Source organism: Mesoplodon bidens (genome assembly GCF_964165515.1).
Source record: "Mesoplodon bidens genome assembly, chromosome: 7".
NCBI classification, from domain to species: domain Eukaryota; kingdom Metazoa; phylum Chordata; class Mammalia; order Artiodactyla; family Ziphiidae; genus Mesoplodon; species Mesoplodon bidens.
The window spans coordinates 105,715,434-105,738,003 of NC_138164.1; the positions used below are offsets into that span (position 1 = coordinate 105,715,434).

Below are 22,570 nucleotides of genomic sequence, written 5' to 3' on the forward strand. Positions count from 1 at the left end.
GCGGAGCAAAGCATGCGTGTTCAGGGAGGAGAGGCCGTCCAGGGCCTGGGAACAGGGCGCGTTTGGGTGGAGCAGGGCGAGGTTAAGGCGGATGGAGGGAGGGCTCACCCGGGAACCGGCCCCTCGTCCTGAGGACCCTGGACTCTGTGGTGCAGTGAAGGGGGCCAGGAGACATTCTGAGCCGGAAAGGAATGTAATCAGACGTGGGCTTCAGGAAGGTAACTGCTGATAATGTTGCGGATGGATTGGATTAGGGGAGAAATCCAGAGAAAGGAGAGTCAGGAGGCTCGTAAGGCCATGGTCTTTAGAGTGAACTTACTGTATTCCCATTTTCAGGGAACTTTTGAAATGGTGAGCTTTGGTCTTACATTTGATGCTCTCCTCCTTTTGTTATAAAGCCGGCAGAAAGACAACAGATGAGGAGCTGGAGGAGATGCTGGAGAGTGGGAACCCTGCCATCTTCACCTCGGGGGTGAGTGGTGGTGGGGGCGGGCTGGGCTGCAGAGGCAGGGAGGGCGGGGCGGTGGGCGGGGTGTGGTGAGGCTGCGGTGGGCGTGATGGCAGATGGTTGGTCTCGGCCTAGATCATCGACTCTCAGATTTCCAAGCAAGCCCTCAGTGAGATCGAGGGACGGCACAAGGACATCGTGAGGCTGGAGAGCAGCATCAAGGAGCTTCACGACATGTTCGTGGACATCGCCATGCTGGTGGAGAACCAGGTAACAGTGGGTACCGCGTGGGCAGGGAGGAGAGGAAGCCCGGGGCTTCCTGAGAAGGGCGAGACGGGACTCCTGGAAAGCCGGGTGGGGTGGGAGAATCACTGGGAACTTGCGTGGTAGATGCTGACATTTTGGGCAATCGCAGCCTCATCATTCATGCCTGTTACTTTGGCCTGGAAGTCATTTCTAATTAGTATGGGGTTTGATGTGCTCTGTCAAGTACCTGGTTCCCTCCAGCCTCAGGATCGTTGTCTTTTTTAAATTAGAGATATGGGTTCTTAATGGTGATGCCTTAAAACCATCTCCTGATAGGAACTGTTTCACTGGTGACATTGAAAACATGGGGCCTTTTCCCCAGTTTATGGTGAAAAGTTAGGTTTAACAGAGGTTTTTGTATGTTTCTTCTGTATGTGTGTTTTTCCACAAATGGTGACAGTTTTTGCTAAGGAACAAGAGCAGACAACACAAGGATTGAAGGGACAGCGAAGTGATATTTACAGAAAAACTTGAAACTCTCACAGTGCTTAGCTTGACAGTCTGTTTTGTCCCGGGTAAGCCTGCTCAGGGATGGATGGCTCTGTCCCCAGCATATGGTATCAGTGTCACATAGTCACATGTCTCCTGGTTCTTATGACGCAGTTAAATTCCCCACTGTGTCATGGTCTGGTGCCACTATTACCAGGAACTCCCAGTGTCTCTGCCACCTGGAGAGGATTGAAAACTGCTTCCTTTGTAGAAGGAAACCTAACTGAAGCCCGAGCACCACTTGGCTGATTTTGACATCAGTTCCCTGCTCTGGGCTCGGGTGCCTTTCTTCCACCCCCTTGCGGCCTTTGAGACCATTTCTCCTGCCCCTCCATCCCTACTCTTCTTTTTTCTCCCCACACTGCCTTGCCGAGGAACTGGTTTGAGATTCAAGTGATGGTAAGTTCTGTTCTCTGTGTAGAGACTGCCATAACGCCATGGGTTGGGTTGAGGAAGGTCTAGGTGGGTGAAGGGAATTCCTGTCCTAAGATGCACAGAAATCAATTGGAGAGACCAAACTTCTGGGCAGGAAGTAAGAGCTGGGCAAAGGTTGGGAATCTTATTAAGAGGCTGCTGTCTCTTAACCAGATAACTCAGGTAAAACCAATGTCTGTCACTTACGGGACCTGGGAGTGCCTTAGAGAAAGCAACTGTTCCCACCTCAGCTGTTTGTTGAGCACCTGCTGTGTGCTGGGCACTGTTCTATAGTAGTGAATGAACTCAGTTCAGGCCGAATGAACTTGGTTCATGTCTGAATGACCAGGAAGAAGCCAGCATCCTGGCAATGCCCTAAGAACATGAGATAGATGTATTGGGTTGGCCAAAAAGTTGGTTTGGGTTTTTCCGTGAGATGTTATAGAAAAACCCAAATGAACTCTTTGGCCAACCCAATACCTTGGCTTCTCTCTTCACATACTTAAAAAAAAAAAGTGGCGGGATCCTTCAGAATATTCCAGCCATCTAGACAGTGTGCTCCAGGTGCCCAGTGCAGTGCTTGTCACAGAGGAGTAACTGAGTGAATGTTTCTGGAATGAGTGACAGCCACCAAGGCCTGGGGAACCACAGGTAATCACGGGGAAGTTGTGCAAGTTTGCCCCACAGAAGGCTGCATGTTAAAGTTTCCAGATGCTCTTCTTGGTGCTGAAAAGAAAGAGAACCCCTTTCTCATGTGAGCTAGGACTGTCCTGGGGTGGGCTTCCTGGGTGTGACTAGTGTTTGTCCTTTGCAGGGTGAGATGTTAGATAACATAGAGTTGAATGTCATGCACACGGTGGACCACGTGGAGAAGGCTCGGGAGGAAACAAAAAGAGCCGTGAAGTACCAGGGTCAGGCCCGGAAGGTGAGCCTCTCCTGCTGCCTTCGGAGAAGAGAGTCCACCGTGCGCGCCGTCTCTCGCTCTTTCTCTCCTCCCTCTCCCCGTCCCTCTTTCTGCTGGACCCACCTCTTGCATCCACGGAAAGGGAGCCATGATTGATCGTATTGAGAACAACATGGACCAGTCAGTGGGCTTCGTGGAGCGGGCCGTGGCAGATACCAAAAAGGCTGTCAAGTATCAGAGTGAAGCTCGGAGGGTGAGCCCTTAGTCCCAGCTGGACCGACCGGCTTCTCCTCTCTCTGGCCGCCCCCACCCGTGTCCTTGAGCCCGTGCCTTCCCTCCGTCTTGGCCCCATCCAAAAGCCTACCTCAGCTTTCCCTAGAGAATAGCTGCCCCTCCTTGCCAGGTGTGCCTTGCATGGATCTGGCTCACGTGCTCTCTACCCAGAACCCACATTTGCAGGCAGCTCTGTATCACTGCCCAGGTGTTGCTAATCCCCTGGACAGAGCTCACGGTCCCTTCAGCTGTTACACTTGACTCCTGCTCTTCAGAAACCTTCCCTTCATTGCCTTCCACACCGGTAGCCCAAGCCCTGCCCCACTTGGTCTCTTTTCCTCTATCATGAACCCAGTGGTGTGCTGATGGCTATGTGAACATTACCTTGTATCTTGGGAGCACCTATTATTTCTCCTTTATAGATGAAACAGTTGAGAATCAGAGGTTAAGTAATTGGCTTCGGGCCACCTAGGAAGCATAGGAACCAGGATTCAAATTCAGCTTTCAATCAAGCTCTTTCCATCCTGTCTCCACTGCCCGCCCCCCACCTCTAGTTCTGGTGCCCCTGTCACCTGAGGACTTCTAAGCTTCTCTACCTAGTGACTATGGTGGCTAGCTCTGGTGGTTTTTGCTTTTTAGCCTGCTCTTTTCTATTTCTCTTGGGCTCTGATATGTTTGTTCTTCAATTCTTTCTTTTTCTTCCAACTTTACCTACTGCTTGGGCAGGTATCTGGGAAGCTGGGAAGTTATTTTACATGATGAATCCAGGCTGGTTTGCAACAGGACTGTAACCATACTTCCTGATCCCCAGTCACTGTACTGGGTTTGGCAGGTGGGAATGTACTTTGGGGGAGAGATGGACAGACGTTTGTAATTAGGACTATGTCAAAAATGTCTTTATACTCCTTCTTGAAAAGGAACAAATTAGTCACTTCTATCTTGGCCTGTTGCTGCTTGGAGACCCCATTATGGTTGCCCTTATATCTGTGCACATAGGAAGGCTGCCGTGTGAGCTGAGAGCTGATGGAAACTCCATATTTCCATCTGCTGGCATTGCTAGTGCAGAAGTAATTTAAGAAACAAAATATCCTAATAGAGTGTCTTTATGTAGAGATGTTGGCTTTTTATTTCATTTATTTGGATTGATAAGATGCCTCCTATGTAGAGGCAGAGGGGTTGGGTTTTGGATGACTTACTGTGGCTTTCTGCTTGTTTGTAATAATGACTTGTTTTTATTTCTCTTATCCCTCTCTCCAGAAATTGATAATTATCATTGTGGTAGTGGTTGTGTTGCTGGGCATTTTAGCGTTGGTTATTGGACTTTCCGTTGGGCTGAAGTAAGGGCGGCCCGGGAGGCTGCTGCCCTGAAATGTAAGTAAATGGAAGGTACTCGGGGACTCTGGATTGGCTCCCTCTTGAGAAATGAGCCTGGGATTTAAAATTCTGCTTCTTCCCCCTGTGGTTGTCCTTGGACACGCCGAGCGCTCTAAGACTTCAGTACCTGTGTGTTCTTTCATCTGTGTAACTTCCTATTCTTGGGTCCTGGCTGCATACAGGGGTTGGGTTTCCTGTTTGTTCCTATTCTGTGGGTTCTGTCCCCGCTCTTGTCCTGTTTCAACACCGTCCCTCATTTTCCGAGCACCTCATTTTCACTCCCCTTCCCCAGCAAGCCTGCTCCTCTCAGTTCAGTGCAGTCTATGTCTGGGATCTAGGGTTCATCTTGTGAGTTATTACTGGCTTTCAGGTATCTTGGGCTTTGCCTTCCGTATCCTTTTCAGTGTAAATGAAGCTTTGAATCGGGATTTGGGTCTGTAGGGTTTTGTTTGTGGTTGACTGGTTGGATCTCGAATGATAAGAGTAGCTAACATTTTTGAGGGCGGGGTTGTATCAGACAATGTACTAAACACCTTACGTATGCATCACTGAGTCCTCACGTCACCCGCATGAGACAGGTGCTATTATCATCCCTATTTTACAGATGAAGATGCTCAGGCTTAGAGAAGTTAGGTAACAGGGGCATGTTTGAACACACAGCTAATAGTGGACCTAGCTTCTCTTTGTAAAACAAGGTGGCCATTTATCATCATCTACAAAGTCTAGAGAACTTTAGAGGATAGCAACTTAAAAAAAAATATTTATTTGGCTGTGTCAGGTCTTAGTTGTGGCATGTGGGATCTTTGTTGTGGCATGTGGGAACTTCCGTTGTGCCGCGCGGGCTCAGTAGTCGCGGCGCATCGGCTCTAGAGTGTGTGGGCTTAGTCGCCCTGTGGCATGTGGGATCTTAGTTCCCTGACCAGGGATTGAACCCATGTCCCCTGCATTGGAAGGCGGATTCTTAACCACTGGATCACCAGGGAAGTCCCAATAGCAACTTTAAAATTCAGGATATTAATTTCTTTAAAATCTGGTAAAAAGAATAGAGCCGACCACTGAATCAGGGTTTCATGTGTACAGCAGCAGCATGACAAGAATCATCTAGTTATTGGCACTGTGAAGACTTCCTTGACTTCTTAAGTATTATTTTTCTGAATATGTTTATGCTCCCCAGTTGTGTTCTAGGATAACATCATCACCCCATCTTCATTGGGGAAGCTTTGTGAAGCTCAGTGAAATTAGGAACTTGCCCAAAGCCTACACAGCTTGCAAGGCAGAGCAGGTGTGACGCCTGAACTTTTCTGCATCTTTTTTCACTGTGCCTTTCTGCCTTCTAAGGTTAGTGGGGGATAGGGGGACTAAGGAGAAGATGATTCTAGTGCCAGCAAGCTTCTGAAACTTGTATTCGAAAGGTGCTGATGGGAGCCCCACAGGCAGAACAGGTGTTTTTCACCAGCAATGGTGCCTCTCTTCCCATAAGTCCTTCCACAGTAACGCAACAGCCCCTGGGAAGGGCTGTAAAAGGCCCAGGGATGTTCCTATTTTTTTGCCTCTCCTAACAGGGCTTTTTGTTTCTTGTACGGGGGAGTATTTAATTCCAGGCCCTGTCGTGGGTGTGCTTGTTGGACTTCTTGGGTTTGTGCTGAGTTTTCCATTGTTCTCTTTCTGCAGCTGTTTCTGATCTCTCCTCTCCACCTTCTAGGTGTGTGGCTTGTGGCCGAGCCTTACTGTTGCTCTTCGCCGCCACCCTGGGCGCTGACCAGCTCCTCCTCCCCCTGCCTCTTGTAGAGCCCATTTCACCCCAGCCTGGTGTGGCCGCCCTTGTCTTCAGATGGGAACGGAGTGTGAATGGCCTTCCTGAGAGAGAGTGGGACCTGTTCCCTTGTTTTCATGTAACCAACCTTGGACCTGACCCAGCAAGCAATCTAGCCCAGGAGAAATCTAAACTACTGATGCAGCCCTCAGAACCTTCTCCTGCCCCACCAACTCTGAAGCACCTCCTCCTGGACCGTAGGAACTGCCCCAGCTTCTCCCTCTCCCCTCTGATGTGTCAAATTATGCCCTGCACCTTGGAGAGCCTACCTGAGACCTCCCCAAGGTGCTGTATTTTCTACCTCATGGAGTGTTCTCCTCCCCAGAGTCGCAGTGTATCTTTTTTGGTGGTGGTGGGGGGCTATCTTTAACAAAGCAAGGGGATTCTTCCAAGTTTGGCAACAATAAGGCTTGGACCCGAGTCTTCTACCTGGCAGGATCCCAGTCCTCATGGCTCGTTGTCCCTGTCCTGAAAGTAGGAGGGACTGGCAGAGGTCGTTCTGGTCTTGGAAGCTGACTTCTTGTTTGAAATTCAGCCTCAAATTAAGCTCTTAGTGTGTTCAGCTCGATGGCCAACTCGATCTCTGTCTATGTTGTACTCCCTCATGTTGACTCAAGGAGGTGCTGCCATGAGACAGTCGTCTGAGGTTACCGTCTGTAAAGGCTGGGGGTATGGAGTAACTGTTTCTGTGTCTCAGTCTTGGGAACTGGCTGTTTACTGTTAGAGTGATGCTTTGTGAAGCCATTGCCTTGAGGCCCAGAATAACCAGGCACTAAAATTAGGCCAGGGAAGAGGTGCTTGAGTCTCAGGCTCTGGGAATGTTTCAGACTGGGGCGAGTATGAGTATTCAGTCATTTCATGTGTTCCAAGTGTATTTTTATAATCGTGTGTGTGAGATGTATGTACATATATGTATGTGTCTCTCAGGAAGTAGGAAACTGGAAATGAGAATATTATAACCTCAAAAAAATAACTTGAGCTAGGCTAAAAATTAGGTAAGAGACATTTGCTTACCTGCAAATGAATCACAGTAGAAATGTGATCTTCCCACAGCATCGGGAAACCTGCTGTTTTCTTCACAAGCGCTCGGAGAATCACAGATGGTTGGGGTGAGGACTAACTTGATCCCCATTAGGTTTTTAGCAGACAGAAGGTGGGACAAGCTCAACACCTCTCCCCACTTGCTGCCTGGGCTAGGCTTGTCCTGAGAACGTCCCACAGCAATTTGGTACCGTTCATATGACCTTTGGGACGTCCTGTCTCCAGGGCGGAGTCAGCTCGGGGAGGCCAGGGTCTACTCAGCAGCTGTACCTGCTCCCACATTAATGAGCTTCATAGATGCTTTGTCGCCCCCACTTGTCATGGAGCAAACAGAAGCCAGGAAATTTTTAAGTGTAGTGACCGTGCTGAGCCAGTGTGAGCCCCTTAGATTCCCTGCTGGTCTCTGCCAGCCTCCCGGATTGATATTTCAGCTTTGACTTTAATGCCTTCTAGGACAGGGTAAGCACCCTAACCCAGGCATGGTCCATTGGCTTCCTCTGCAAAGGAATGATTACATCTAATCATTGCCCAGCACTTGGACAGAGCCAAGGGGACGCCCTCTTGCCTATGGCTGTGATGTCCAACAGGCCTGGCCCCGGCAACGAGGCAGACAAGCTTCAATCACAGACAGATCTTTGCTCTCCTGAGATTGAGGCCTGGGGCTTATAGTTTGGAATACAAGTGAAGGGATTTTTGTTCTTTCTTTGTACTTTTTTTTTTAAAAATGTAAACTTGATTATTTTATTGCTAATTTAAAAATAAATTACTTTGATTGTGAAACAGTTCTGGCTCTATGTCCCTGTAAAACACTTGGTGGCTGCCACCATGTGGTGACTTTCATTTAGGTTTCGGAAAGGGGTTAAATTTTTTTTTAACCATGTGCTAGATCAGATGGATCAGAAGTTCTAATTTTTGAAAATGGTTTAACTCTCATAGAGTGCAGTGTAACTGTATTTGAGTCTTAGATTTCAAGGAATTCCCCCCCAAAAGACTTCAGCTGACTCACTGAGAGTATCTGGCTCTGGGGGGAAGGGGCGTAAATCTGATATGATGGCAGCTGGAAGGCAGAACAACATACGAAACATCCTCTGAGCTTGCTGTTGACCTGATTTTTGCGTCTCTCACCGAGAAGTAACATTTCTCTTAGTACCCTGGGTTCTAGAAGCCAGATCCATCTCCCTTTACCTTCACATCTGCTTCCATGCCCAGACCCACCCTTGTCTCCCTTCCTCTGGAACCCCCTCTGCAGTGACACTGTTTCTCACGTGCTCTTTCTTTCCTTGTCTGGATGAGCAGAAGAAGATAATGATCATGATCTGCTGTGTTATCCTTGCGATCATCTTAGCTTCTACTATTGGGGGCATATTTGCCTGAAAAAAAAAAAACCCAAAACAAAACAGGTGAGCCATCTGTGGGGAGGGTCAGGCCTGTTTTCGCTCAAGATGCTTGTGTCCTGAGGGCTTTGGTTGTCACCAGGTGCCTTAATATGTGTGGGATTGGGTGCTGGAATAAAGGTTGGAGAAAACCAAGAAAAACGAGTGAAGAGGGAGTTGGTAGGGAATAGGTAGACGGGGAGACAGAAGGTGGCAGTCTGTCCTGTAAGCAGGTCTGGTAGCAGAGTGTTTTGTTCAGAATGCTTTGCGTAAGGGTGTTGATTTCCTGTCGTGAAACCTGGGCATTGGCATGTGGGAACGGCAGAGGAGAAAGAATTCATTATTACATTAGAAGCACCCTGAACTCTTTGGAAGAGGGCCACACAGGGAGCCCAAAGTAAATATCAATAAAATTTTCCCCTTATGAGGTTAGGACAGGTTTTGCAGCCTTGTGAGTAGTTCCTTACCCCTGTAGACAGGCTTGGTGATCCTAGCCCCACACGTTTTGCTGTATAATCTATGATTTTTTTCTCTCCGTTTTTGTTATCCCCTTCAGTCCTCACAGATGGATGCTCACTTGGCATTTTCGATTCTTCTTCCACCTCTGTGGTGCCATCCCTTCTCCGCTGCAGATTCCTCAAAAGCTCTTCTTTCCATTATGAAACCTCTTAGGACACAGGACCTCGACCACCTACCAGTTAAAAGTTACGCAAAGGGAGATTTACAAAAATATGGACTTGGGTGGCAGGCAGGGGTGAATTCGGAACAGGGAGTACAGCACTGTGTAGCAGGTTAGGAGGATGGTTAAAGGAGGAGACTGCAGGGTAGAGGAGAAAGCATACGTACCTGTTTAGGAAATAAACTTGGAGCCAGAGCCCACGCGGACGTTATGGCTGAAGCACGCCCGCTCATCAGGATCTGATTTTAACTGCTGGGAGTCAGTCAGGATCAGGGCACTTGTTACTTCTGCTATTCCAGTTCTAGGTCTCACCTTTGACCAACGCTCTGTCTCCTTCCTTCTTCAGGGTCCAACATTCTCCGAGGTGTGATTGTCTAACGATAGGCCCCAGGCACATCTCCCTCACTGCTGTGTCCCCAGTGCTTAGCACAGTGCCCGCCGCTTATAGCTGCTCGAGTCTGTTGACTTTATCTGAAATTAAGCTCTGATTTCTGCTATGGCCGAGTCCTTGGACTTGCCTCTTAAACGCTTTAAGGCATCAGTGGGAAATGGTCTCTGTCACAGGCTGTGTAGAAATGCCTGGGAATGGTCGATCCACCCACGCAGCAGCACAGCAGGCCCCACTTTCACAACATATACTTTAAAGTCCTTTTTTTTACGGGAGGTGGTGAGAGAGTTGTCAGCGGCCTCTTACTTTGCAGAGATGGCTGGCCCCCGGATTGTGGTTCAGTAATTAAATGTGGACCCCAAAAGAAACACGTCATGCTGTGATTGAACGCCCAACAGTCACGAATACCATGCTCTGTGAACCCTAACAAACAAGAGGTGACAAAGGTCAGAAAAACGAGGCTGTCACTCACACCCCTTGTCACTGATTCACGTTGCCAGCTGAAACTGGCTTTGTTGGCCAGCAACTTGTGTACAAGAAACTGTTCCAAACACTGTCCCCAATTCAAGGTTCAGGTGTGTTCTAATGCAATTTAGTGATTAGTTATAGTACAAGAGGTTCACTAAAAATATATTAAAAAATCACGGTATACAATTCTCGAGGACCACATAACTGCTTACATTTGTACTTTTCAAAGTAAATTATTTGCCAGAGGTCTTACTTTTTAAGAAAGTGGGATTTAAAAAATTGACATTCTAGTCAGTGTGCTGCTTTCTGCCCACTTTCAAAGCAAATGGTTTAATATTTTTCCTATCAATCTGTATTTCCTTTGGTTTGAATACAGGATAGAAACCATTGCTGGCTAGCTCTGAAAAAATAGATGAATTTTGTTAAAGGCAAACAGGGAGCTGGAACCACGTGGCTTTGAATCACCCAGGGCCCTTGTTCATTCAACAGTAATGATTTGAGTGCTGTGTGGCACCCTGCACTGTGCTAGGACCTGTAGGGACACAGATATAGAGCCAAATACCCACCATCCCCAGAGGGTTTCAGGCCTAGGAAAGACCACACAATTCAGGTTTTGTTTCTATCAGTTCCTTTTGGTAAAAGGCAAGGGGATGTCTGTTGCCGTGCTGTCCAACATCCCCCCGTCTAAGATTGAGAGAAGATGGGTAGCTGGGCATAAATAAATATGTTGAATCAATTAACCTATGTACTGTTGTTTTCTTTGCTTTTCCAAAAACATTAAAAGTCTGTAACTAGTAAAATGTCATAGAAACTAGCTCCTTAAGTGTGTATATATAAAAGGCAGTACAGACATTAAGTCCGACTTGAATCAGAGGTCGGCGATGCAAACATTTGCTTCAGCCTCGAAGACATTTATCTTATAGCCGGGGAGAATCAGAGCTCCAAACAAACAGTCAGTCAGGCCTGGTTCTTAATCATTTAAGGGAATTAGTGACCAATGAGAAGTTACATCGTCTTGAGGTGATGCTCAAACTTTATTTAATATAAATATAATGCACTTAAAAAAACCTGACAGAATAATGCACAGCTTTTCAGAAAGCATCTACTCATATGCTGCTCCTTGGTTATGACATCAGAGCTACCCAAAGACTTGAAGGACTGGCTGAGGGGAATAAACGGCCTGTGTCCGTTTCCTGCTTACAATCCTCACTACACACGCTCGGGCATGTAGAACTTGCCCCAGTATCGCCCCTTATGGGTCAGGTCGTAGGGGCTCAGCACCTTCCGTATCCCCAGCATGTTGGCGGTGACAATGCGCTCAAAGGTCCAGGGGTTTTGGTTGTTCCGTTCTCGTTCTTCTTGATCTTTCCACATCTTCTCTAGAGTCTCACGGCTCACGGCCTTTGCGGGGAAGGGCAACTTGTGGGCAACCTGGTCGAGGAAACCCTGTACCTCTTGGAATTCGCAACGCCCGCCCATCTCTACTATAAGGCGGCCAGCCTTCACGGGGGTCACGTAGTGATCGATGGCACCTTTGCCGCCCCCCATGCGCTGTCCCATACCCTTGCGGGTGATGGGCTTGAAAGGGGCTGGTACCCGCCATAAGGCAAACATGTTCTTGGGGTCCATAGACCGGTTGATTGTGAGGCGCATCATTTCAAAATGCCCCCAATGGAGGTAACCGCCACCCAGTGCCTAAAAGTAAATGGAAGAATTAGAAACATATGGGGATTTAGATATCCTTCATGGGATCTATTATGTCTCTTCTTTTATGTTAACTGTGGCTTCAATGATACACATGAAAGTAAAAATATAAGTTCTAGTAAGTACCATGGAGGAAAAGCCTAGGGTACAGTAATGGGAACAAGGGTGGACCCTCTTCAATGGATAGCCAGGGAAGACCTCTTTGAGGAGGTGACCTTTATAGCTGGGGCCAGAATGGAACAAACCAGCCAAGGGGAAACAGATGAGTGTTCCAGGCAGAGGAACGGCACAGGTGAAGGCTTTGGCGCAGCAAATGGCTTGGTGAGTCTGGGCAGAAGCCAGTGTGGCCGGGGTAGAGAGAGGAATGGGGAACAGACTGAGTTCTGAAAGGATGGCAGGGGCTGATCATGCAGGCTGTGGGAATCGGACGTTAAAAAACATCACTCTGGCTGCCTGATGGGAACTAAATCCTTGTCCATAGCCATTTGTGTAGGTACTGACGTCAAGTCTTCACGGAAGCTACTTAATGAGTAAGGAAACGTCTGTCCCACGTACTAAAACATGGATAGTTTTATTTTGACCAGAGGCTTGAGAAAATCTCATGGTCTAATTAAGGGGTAAATTAGGTACCCTCTTCCTTCTGCTTTTACATTATTTTCACTCTACGTAAAACAAAAAACATTTATGACTTAATGCTTACTGGGTCCTCATCAGTTTAAAGAGCAACTAGTGGCAGTTCTAGTAAAATCTGTGGAGGAAGAGATGAGAATGCACTCAAGGAGTCTACTTTAATCCCTGGCTTCCATCCTGTAGCCGCTTGACGCTGGACTCACCAAGATCGCAAAACTGCCTTCAGTGAACTCAGTGGCTTCAGTGGAAGGTCCCCTTATGTCACTCAGATTTTTAGGCTCTCTTCTCACTTTTGGCACAAGTGGTACCCTTTCAACAAATCTAAGCTTGGGCCTTTCAGGAATGGAAACATCTAAAAGGAGCACAGACAACCAAGAATAAGTCAAACCACACATCTCAAAGGACTCATTTTCTTCCTAGAAAGATTTATAACAATCAGGTCAAAGTCTTAAAGTTACCACTCAACAACAATTCCAAAAGTGTGTTAGGTTTATCTTGTGGATGCTTTCACTGACACTGGAATCTTCTGATTACAACAGTGGTTGATGCAAATGTTTTTGAACCTTTTAAGAGAGCAGAGTTTTAACCTTCAAACCCAAATGCTTTTTTAAAATGCCGACTCTGTACCTAACACTGAAAAAGGGACCATTAGAAAAGGTATAAAGATAGGAGAATGTCACAAAATAACACTAGGTAACATTTTTGTGTGTGTGTGAATGTTTACTAAGTGCTGGAATTGAGCTGAATGCTATACATGCATTATCTCATTTCATCTTTAAAACAACTTGATAGCCTTGGTATCTTTTAGGGCTTCCTTTTTAATATTTTTAAACCTTTAAAAGTTTAACACACATGTATCAAAGGGCCCCATAAAAAGTGTGAATTATCACAAAGTGAACACACAAACATACCCACATAACTATCATCCACATCAAGAAACAGAACATTAGGCAGGTAGTATTTTTTTTTTTTTTTTTTTTTTTGCGGTATGCCGGCCTCTCACTGTTGTGGCCTCTCCCGTTGCGGAGCACAGGCTCCGGATGCACAGGCTCAGCGGCCACGGCTCACGGGCCCAGCCGCTCCGCGGCATATGGGATCCTCCCAGACCAGGGCACGAACCCGTATCCCCTGCATCGGCAGGCAGACTCTCAACCACTGCGCCACCAGGGAGGCCCAGGCAGGTAGTATTTTTAATCTCCATTTTATAGAAGAGGAACTTCAGGCCCAGAGACATTTTATAATTTGGTTCGGGTCATCCAGTCAAAACAGCAAAGCTAGACACTATGTCACTTAAGAAAAAATACCACACTGCCTCTCTGATAACAGAGGTAGTGGAAGGGATACTATATTGTACATCAAAATACCTAAGTTCTCCTGCTCCGCCACATGCTTGTTGGGAAACTTACAACCCAGTACTCCTTTGATCAGTGCTCTTTCCTTTATATATACAGGGGCTTTTCATGCTGAGGCCTGTACTACAATGTGGTTGCTGGGTGAGGGCCAGACATACTACGTCTTTACCACGTCTGACGTTTTGACAATATGGAAAAAAAAATTAACTTGTAAGTCATCTAAAGTATTTCTATAGTAAAACAAGCATGGCTCTGTGATGGAGTCCAATATAAAACAGGAGACTTTAAGGGCTACAGAAACTGCCCCCTGCCATTTCTGTATGTAGCTACAGAGAAACTTAGTAATGCTTTCTCTTTCCTCCATGGCCATATGTACTCCAGTGCATGTAGTAGTTTCACAATTATGTGTAGAAGATAAGGCCTTCAGAAGTCAAGGCCCCTTTCATTTTTTTGAGATTTCCAATATATTAAAAAAAAAAAGGTAAGTTAGATATACCAAATTGTGGCTTACCTTAATTGTTTATATTAACAAATTAATGCTTTTCACATAATATTGTTACTGACTGCACATGTGTAACCTCATTTGGAGAAAACATCAAAAGTCTAAATTGAGGCCAGTTAGGTTTAGCTGAGTGGGCAGCTGTGGGCCACGCACCCGTGGTAGGCCATAGGGGAGATATTCCATGACAGGTTGGCTCCCTAAAAGCAGGAGCCTTTTTGAGTCTCTTGTTCTTCGATTTTTCTCTAGCGTTTAGAACACTGCCTGGCATACAGTATGCCTTCAACACATAATTACTGAATGGGTGAGTGGGGACAGGGGGCACAAGAACACTCCTACTCTTTACCTATCCTCTGCTGGGTTCCATCACAGAAAAGGCTTACAAACAGGAAAACGGATAAGCTCTCACCTTCAAAAGCTGGCACCGGGAGCAGCGTCTTTAGGCCAGCGCTGGCGGGCGGCGCTGACCAAGAATCTACAAAGACAGATCAAGTTAAACGACGAAGGCCAGAAGGCCAGGGCTTGGTATACTCTGGGCCAGATATGCTCCTGACAGAGGTGTCCTGTGGGTTTGGGACATGGGTTCCACTAAAGGGGCTCACAGGCACTGCCCCTCGCCCCCAAATGACAAGCCGGGGACTCTGGGCGCCGATCCCCAGGTTGCACGAACGCTGTTGACCCTTTTGCACGAATCTTATGGCGGGAGGGGCGGCAGCAAAGCGCAGCCCCTTCCCCGTGCTTCCGCAACCGTGCGCAGAGTCTTGGGACTGTGCGAGATACCCGATGCGGGGTAGGGGTGTGGAGAAAGGCAAGGCCTGGAGGGAACAGGGGACTTCTGACCTAACAAAGGCGCCCGCAGGACGGGCGCACGGGCGCGAGCCAGCAGCCGCCACATGGTCACGCGCGTGCGGTCGCGTCGGGCTCCCCACGGCGACCGCAGCGAACACTTCGACGCGGGAAGGGAACGCGGCACTCTCGAGCCACGCCGGAACCGGCTCCGGCCCCGACCTGGTCGGGCCGGAAGTTGCGTTCACACCGGTCCCCCCTGCAGTGAGGGCGGGTGGAAGCGGAAGAAACCGGAGCCTCGGAACCTGGGTTCCGGCCTGGTGTGTGCGGGTCCCGCCCCGCGTGCTTTCTGGGGTCTCTCCGGAGATGAGGGTGGCAGGGCGGGGAGTTCTCTCCGCGAAGTACCATGCTGAGAAAGCCTGGGTTCATATGGTAAGTTGGTTCCTTACAATTCACTACATTACGCCGCGTCTCTAGCCCCCTTCTCTCCCGCAAGACGTTAGAAAAAAGCGAAGGACTCATCACTGTCTTAGCATTTACTGGGCTCTTGCACTGTGTCGGGCGATGAGTACCTTATCCTTGCGTCTAGTGTTCCCAACGAATCCATGCGATAAGTAAGTCATTACACCCACTTTGCAGATTCCATCTCGAAGGTCAAAGGATTTAACTTTCCTAGGGTCACACAGCAGGAAAACAGTACAATCAGTATTTGAGCACAGTCGGTGTGACTCCACAGACCCCAGTGAACGGACAGTATGACTCGATATCAAGTTAAAATGAAAAAAGGTATAATTATTCTGGGAGAATGTTGGGCAAATCATTTTTATGGGCATGAAGCTTTTTAATATTTAGAAAGAGAGAGTGTCTTTTTCCAAGCTTCTAGGATACCGATGGGATTACCAATTGAGGCTGATGTCTGTTGTATTTAAATCATGCTAAATCTGTGCGTGGTCTTTCTCCAAGGGTTAATATCGTAAATGGCAACAAATAAAACCTGTAATCTCGCAAAGCTACTGGAAGAACTCTCCCTGTCCACAGTTTTATGTACTTCTTGATTATTTACACACCGAATCTGTATCAAAAAGGTTAGTGAATTTTATTACAGCCAATCATTTCTGTCCCAAGAGCAGTTTTAAAAGGTTAAACTGCCCCCGCCCCCTCAGCCCGTGTCGGATTCTGGGCAGCTCTTCTGTGCTCCCCTCTCCCTTCCACCGAAAGTGGGAGATTCAAATGTACTCAGGCATTTAAAAATCTGAAGCTGAATATTGTATAAGATTGGATGGAGAAGAAAGCTGCAGTACAATCACTCTTTGATTGGTCTCTAAGTCTTTTGGTGCCCTAAAACTTCTACCTCATTGCTTATTTTAAAATAACTAAAAATTAACTCAAAATTCTACGTTTAAGGAGTACTGTAATGTCTATTTTTCTTTGTAAGAGTTGTGTTAAGTACAATGGAGGATACAAATATGAAAAATCGGTGATCCTTTATGAATTTATATTTATGTAGGGATGATATGATGAGAATACAAATAGCTAACGTTGAGATATGAGAAGTTTAAATAAAGGGTTGTGAAAAATCGAAGGATGGACCTGAGGTCTTCCCTGATCACAGAAAATCATTTTTCCCTTTGATTTTTCACAGCTCTTTATTTACTCTCCTCTTCTGATAGTTCTATGGCAGTTATTTGTAGGAAACCGAAGTTCAGGGATTAAACGATTTGCTACACAGCTAGTATGATGCAAAGTAGGATTAAGAACCTTGATGAACTTACTTTTATTGGAATGCATTTGCTAACATCTCCAAAAGTTGGTCTTTGGACTTTCCTGAGGCCTCTGTTAAAAATGTAAATATCTGGTCCCCACTTACTAAGAAACTCTAAAGGTGGGGTTCAGGAAGTATTATTGTGAACTAGCCCCATGGGTGATTCTAATGCCCAATCAAGTTTGGGAATCAGTGCTCTATGAGCACTTTGAAAATTTAAAAAGTAGAGTATAGGTACCAGGCATTGTTTCTGGACTATACAGGCCAGTACTCACTGGGATGTATATTTTTCCCACCTTTATAAAAATTATCTAACACCTCAGTTTTTAATCTTCTTATTTAAACATCCAGAGATAACAGAAACTTGTAGCCCAGTCCGAGGCCCGGTTGTTGACTTAAATGGCACACACACACACACACACACACACATACACATACACACCTTACTGCCATGAGAAAAATGAATGTGTCTACACATATTCCAGAGCTTTCCAGCTAAGTTAGAGACAGTCCCAACTTGGGGAGTTAATAGAGTTTTACACGAGAGCTATTTCCAGCATTTCTCAGGGAGTAAGTCAACAGGCACGAAGAATGGATCTAGTCCTAATTGTTTGGCCAAGAAGAGGGAACAGTGCCAACTACTGTTCATGCTTTTGTCTTGGTGTTTACAGACTAGATCCATGGTATTCCTATGAATTTTTTCACCATAATAAATGATTCCCTATTGTGGCTTAGTCAGGTTATTTACAAGTCTGTTATTATAGACCATGCTGTAATAAACATCCTTATACATACCATTTTGGTACTGTTTTGGTATTTCTTTTGAGCAATTTCCAAAGAAGAATCACTGGATCAAAGGGATGTTCATTTAAAATCATTTTACCTCATAAAATTGCGTGAAACTGGCCTTCACCAACAATGTCTCAGCGTGACTGTTTATATACACCCTTTCTGAGGAAGGATATGAAAGTTCTTTTAGAGCTTTGCCAATATGAAAGGTGAAAAACCACACTCAATGTTATGCTTATAACAGGGTTTTAAAGCAGAATTGCTTCTGACTTAGTATTGCCTGAGGGCCCAAGGTATGTGGTAATCCCCGTATTCCAAAGTGAGGAGCTGGGCCTCCTAGGCTGGACTTACAAAGGAGCTGGTTGGAAGTGGCTTTGCTTTTCTTAGCTACCCACTCTCCTTCAGCCTGTAAAAAGCGCTGGAAAAATCAAGAAAGGAAGTGGAAACTGGCAATGACAATAAAGATTTCTTTGGACAGAGTTGATATACTGTGAGTTTCACTTCCCCTCTCCAGTGGTTAGGGATGAGGTGATCCATCAAGCTTAGTGAGAGACACTTCAGGGTCACACAGAGAGCTTGATATGAGGCCTCTGCAGTTTGAATGGGGTTGGTGTTGACACAGGCTTGGGAAAGTCTATGTTTGGAGGCTGATCAAAGCAGCCTGTGACATCAGAGGAGAGAGAAGTAGCCACATTACTATTGATGGCAGGTCAAAGGTGTGAATATCCTGTTGACCAGATGCAGACCCCAGTGTAGTGTGTGGGTTTACGGTTTTCTTATATCCTGTCCAACGGGACCCCATGGAGAGACAAGGAGAAAGAAGGTGGAAGAGGTGTAAGGATAGATGTCCAGGGCCCGTGAGAAGAATTATATGCAAACAGCCAACCGTTTAGCAGAGATGAATTTGCCTGCATCAGGGGAACTGAGATATCCTCAGCAGTTAGGGTTAGGGGGTGTGTGTGTCCTCTGAAGACTCCATAAAGCACCTTAAGAGAAAGAGTATACTTTAAACTATACCCGGACCCGAGTCAGTACTGTTGGGTGCTGTAACAAAGTACCCCAGACTGGGTGGCTTAAACAATAGAATTTTATTGCCTCCCAGTTCTGGAGGCTTGAAATGTGAAATCAAGGTGTCAGCCGGGTTGGTTTCTTCTGAGGGCTGTAGGGAAGGATCTCTGCTTGGCTGGTAGATGGCCATCTTCTCCCTGTGTCTCTTCATATCATTTTCCCTCTATGTTTGTCTGTCATGTGTCCACATTCCCCCTTTTTATAAGAACGCTAGTCTTATTGGATTAGGGCCCACCTTAATTACCTCACTATAACTTGATTTCCTCAGTAAAGATCCTTTCTCCAAGGAAGGCCACATTTTGAGGTGCTGGGGGTTAGGACTCCAACTTATGTTGTTTTCAGGGGAGAGGAGGATACAAGTCAACTCATAACAGGTGCCATGACGGTAAGCCATCCCAAAAGGGTCAGAGATGAGGAGTCAGGGGCAGAAAAGATCTTAAGTGATTGGTAAATGTGCAGAAGTGAGGAAATAAGAGACCTCTTCCCTTGCCTCCATTTTTGTTTTCACCACTTTCTATCTGGAGTTGGGCTGAGCTGGGAGCGGGGAGCAGCTTTACCTTCAAATGCAATTCAGAGTTTTGATTTTTACACAGTTTTGGACATTTTAGTTACTGAAATCAATATGTTTTCTGTGGCTAGAAGTGACAACACAACTTTTTTTTTTAAATATCAGAGATTAATGGGAAAATGCAAAAAAAAAAACAAAAAAAAAACACCAGCCTTTCAGAGTTGGTTTCGATAAATAGTAGCAAGGTAAACTAAAGTTGATTTCTGATAGCCTTCTCTGAGTTCTCCTTAGTGATCTAACTTACATCTGGTTATACTTAGTTTTTATTTTTTATTTTTTTGGCCAAACAACAAGTGGGATCTTAACTCCCAGACCAGGGATCGAACCCGCAGTCCCTGCATTGGAAACATGGAGTCTTAACCACTGGACCACCAGGGAAGTTCCTTAGTTTGCAATAACTAGCAATAAAAATTTTAAAAAATAACTAGCAATGCTGAACTTTTTCTCATTCTTTGGTTTCATTTGTTTTTGTCTGTTTGTGTTACTATATGTGTGATTTGCTTGCTTGTGTAGTTTTCAATCATACTGTTCATTTTTTTATCGATTCAAAACTGCTTGTTATGTATAAGTACATTAACTCCTCTTCAGTTGTATATGTTTTGAGTTTTTTTCATTTTTCAGTATGTCCCTTAATTTTTTTTTGAGGCATGACCATTATGATTTTTTTTTTTTGCCTGTGCTGCGCAGCTTGCGGGATCTTAGTTCCCTGACCAGGGATTGAACTTGGGCCCTTGGCGGTGAAAGCGAGGAGTCTGACCACTGGACCGCCAGGGAATTCCCCATTACGTTTTTTTTTAAGCAGTAAAATCTGACAGTAATTTTCTTAAGAGTTTTTGACTCTGATCACATGCTTATAAGGGCCAGAGGTAGGGATCTAACATAATTCTTTTCCAAGTTGAAAATCCTCATTTAATATGTGACTTTATAACGTACTAAATTCCCACGTAATTTTTTTGATTCCTTTTGACAATTTATTCCCTTCTTATGTTCTCTCTGTTCTGAAACCAGTGATACACTGTTTCAATCATTGTTACTTTATTACACATTTTTATATATGTCTTGTCAAGGTCTCCATTTTTGCATTTTACTTTGCAAAAAAACATTATGGCACGTTTTGCATGTTTGGTCTTCAAGATAAATTTTAAAACTTTTTGTTAAGTTCCGTTTTCTCTCCCTTTCCATTTTTATTTCCTTGGCCAGAATTCTTGTTCTTCATATTTTGTGTGTGTGTGTGTGTTCATTTTAATCTCAGAATCATTTGCACTTCTGAGCAAGACTCAAGGCTTTTGCTATTTCAAAGAACTACAGGCTCTCAGCTGGGAGGGGCTCGAGGAGTCAAGTATTTAGTTCTACCTCCTCATCAGCATGTTATCCTCAATCATGAACTTGCTACAAGTCATTCAGATAGCTGGTTAAAGGCAAGTACAGTTGCATATTGTTTTTATTTTATTTTTTATTAAAAATTTATTTATTTATGTATTTAATGGTATTTCAGGAAATTGATTTATTAGCATAGGTTTCAGAGCTTAAAGCTGGCATCGCTGAGACAACTCTAAAGAGTGTACCTGCAAACAAAGTCAAGGACTTGGTTCCAGAAGCAGGCAACTGTATGAAAGCTGATTGGCAAACCCAGACCCAAAGGAACAAGAATCATTTACTTGTGAAATTTAATTGTAGTCAGTTGTTTTGGAATATTTTTGGTTTTTTAAAAAATTTTTATTGAAGTATAGGTGATTTGCAATGTTGTGGTAGTTTCAGGTGTACAGTAAAGTTAATCAGTTATACATATACATATATCCACTCTTTTTTAGATTATTTTCCCATATAGGCCATTACAGAGTATTGAGTAGAGTTCCTGTGCTGTACAGTAAGTCCATATTAGTTATCTATTTTATATATAGTAGTGTGTCTATGTCAATCCCAATCTTCCAAGTTATCCCTCCCCACCCTTACTCCCTGGTAACCATAGGTTTGTTTTCTACATCTGTGACTCTGTTTCTGTTTTGTAGATAAATTCATTTGTACCTTTTAAAACTTGTTTTAATTGAAATATAGTTGACATACAATATTATGTTAGTTTCAGGTGTACTACATAATGACTTGACATTTGCATACATTATGAAATGTTCCCCACAAGATAAGTCTTGTAACCATCTGGACCCATAAAAAGTTATTACGATATTATTGACCACATTCCTTATGCTATATATTCCCTTGACTTTTTTATTATATAACTGAGGTTTGTACCTCTTAACCCCCTTCACCTATTTCACTGCTCCCCTTCTGGCAATCACCTGTTTGTTCTCTGTATCTGTGAATCTGTTTTCATTTTGTTTTGTTTGTTTGTTTTTAGATTCCACATATAAGTGAGATCATGCGATATTTGTCTTTGTCTGACTTATTTCACTTAGCACAATACCCTCTAGATCCATCTTGATTGTCACAAATGGTAAGATTTCTATTGATAGACACCTAGGTTGCTTCCATACCTTGGCTATTGTAAATAGTGCTACAATAAACATTGCAGTGTTTATATCTTTTTGAATTATATTTTTTTATATCTTCATCAGGTCAATACTCAGAAGTGAAATTGCTGGATCGTATGGCAGTTCTATTTAAATTTTTAAAGGAGACTCCATACGGTTTTTCATAGTGGCTGCATCAATTTACAATCCTACCAACAGTACACGAGGGTTCTAATTTCTCCACATCCTTGCCAACACTTGTTATTTGTTGTCTTTTTGATGATAGCCATTTTGACAGGTGTGAGGTTGTATGTCGTTGTGGTTTTGATTTGCTGATTAACAATATTGAGCATCTTTTCATGTACCTGTTGGTTTCTGTATTGTTTTCTTTGGGAAAAAAATGTCTATTCAGGTCCTCTGCCCATTTTAAAATCAGGTGTTTTTTTTTCATGTTGAGTTATATGAGTTCTTTGTGTATTTTGGATATTAATCTCTTATCAGATACATCATTTGCAAATATCTTCTTACACTTAGTAGGCTGCCTTTTCACTTGATTGATAGTTTCCTTTGCTGTACAAAAGCTTTCTAGTTTGATGTAGTCCCATTTTTAAAATTTTTGCCTTTGTTTCTCTTGCCTAAGGAGACATATCCAGAAAAATACTGCTAAAGCTGATGTCAAAAAGCTTACTGCCTCTGTTTCCTTCTAGGAGTTTTATGGTTTCGGGTCTTACATTTACATCTTTAATCCATTTTGAGTTTATTTTTGTATATGGTGTGAGGAAGTAATCTCGCTTGATTCTTTTGCACATAGCTGTTAGTTTTCCCAAAACCATTTTTTAAAGGGGCTGTCTTTTCCCCGTCATATATTCTTGTCTCCTTCATTGTAGCTTAATTGACCATATAAGTGTGGTTTATTTCTGGATCCACTATTCTGTTCCTTTGATCTATTTTTTGTGCCAGTACCATACTGTTTAGAT

At 44.6% G+C, this 22,570-nt stretch overlaps 2 protein-coding genes and 1 long non-coding RNA gene across 5 annotated transcripts in view; 2 read left to right on the forward strand and 1 right to left on the reverse strand.

Annotated features, from left to right (window-relative positions):
• STX3 (syntaxin 3) overlaps nt 1-10,645 on the forward strand; it is a 43,614-nt gene extending 32,969 nt beyond the window's left edge. The window contains exons 7-11 of one of the 3 annotated variants that reach the window (XM_081240084.1): nt 399-472; nt 584-718; nt 2,472-2,582; nt 4,092-4,205; nt 5,997-6,081. In XM_081240084.1, the coding sequence (XP_081096210.1) occupies nt 399-472; nt 584-718; nt 2,472-2,582; nt 4,092-4,175 (404 nt within the window). In that variant the 3' untranslated portion in view covers nt 4,176-4,205; nt 5,997-6,081. Of the gene's footprint in view, nt 1-398; nt 473-583; nt 719-2,471; nt 2,583-2,703; nt 2,815-4,091; nt 4,206-5,910; nt 6,082-8,358 lie in introns of those variants that run through there. The other 2 variants (XM_081240083.1, XM_081240085.1) reach the window with 2 other exon arrangements.
• A 335-nt stretch (nt 10,646-10,980) lies between these two features.
• On the reverse strand, nt 10,981-15,164 carry MRPL16 (mitochondrial ribosomal protein L16). Its single transcript, XM_081240086.1, has 4 exons — nt 14,996-15,164; nt 14,565-14,630; nt 12,508-12,656; nt 10,981-11,665 (listed from the first exon to the last, which is right to left on the reverse strand). The coding sequence occupies exons 1-4, from the start codon at nt 15,048-15,050 to the stop codon at nt 11,180-11,182; spliced, it is 756 nt and encodes a 251-aa protein (XP_081096212.1). The 5' UTR covers nt 15,051-15,164; the 3' UTR covers nt 10,981-11,179.
• A 77-nt stretch (nt 15,165-15,241) lies between these two features.
• Nucleotides 15,242-22,570, forward strand: part of LOC308620492 — a 99,084-nt gene continuing 91,755 nt past the window's right edge. The window contains exon 1 of the long non-coding RNA XR_014016323.1: nt 15,242-15,373. This is a non-coding gene — a long non-coding RNA (uncharacterized lncRNA). The remainder of the gene's footprint in view (nt 15,374-22,570) is intronic.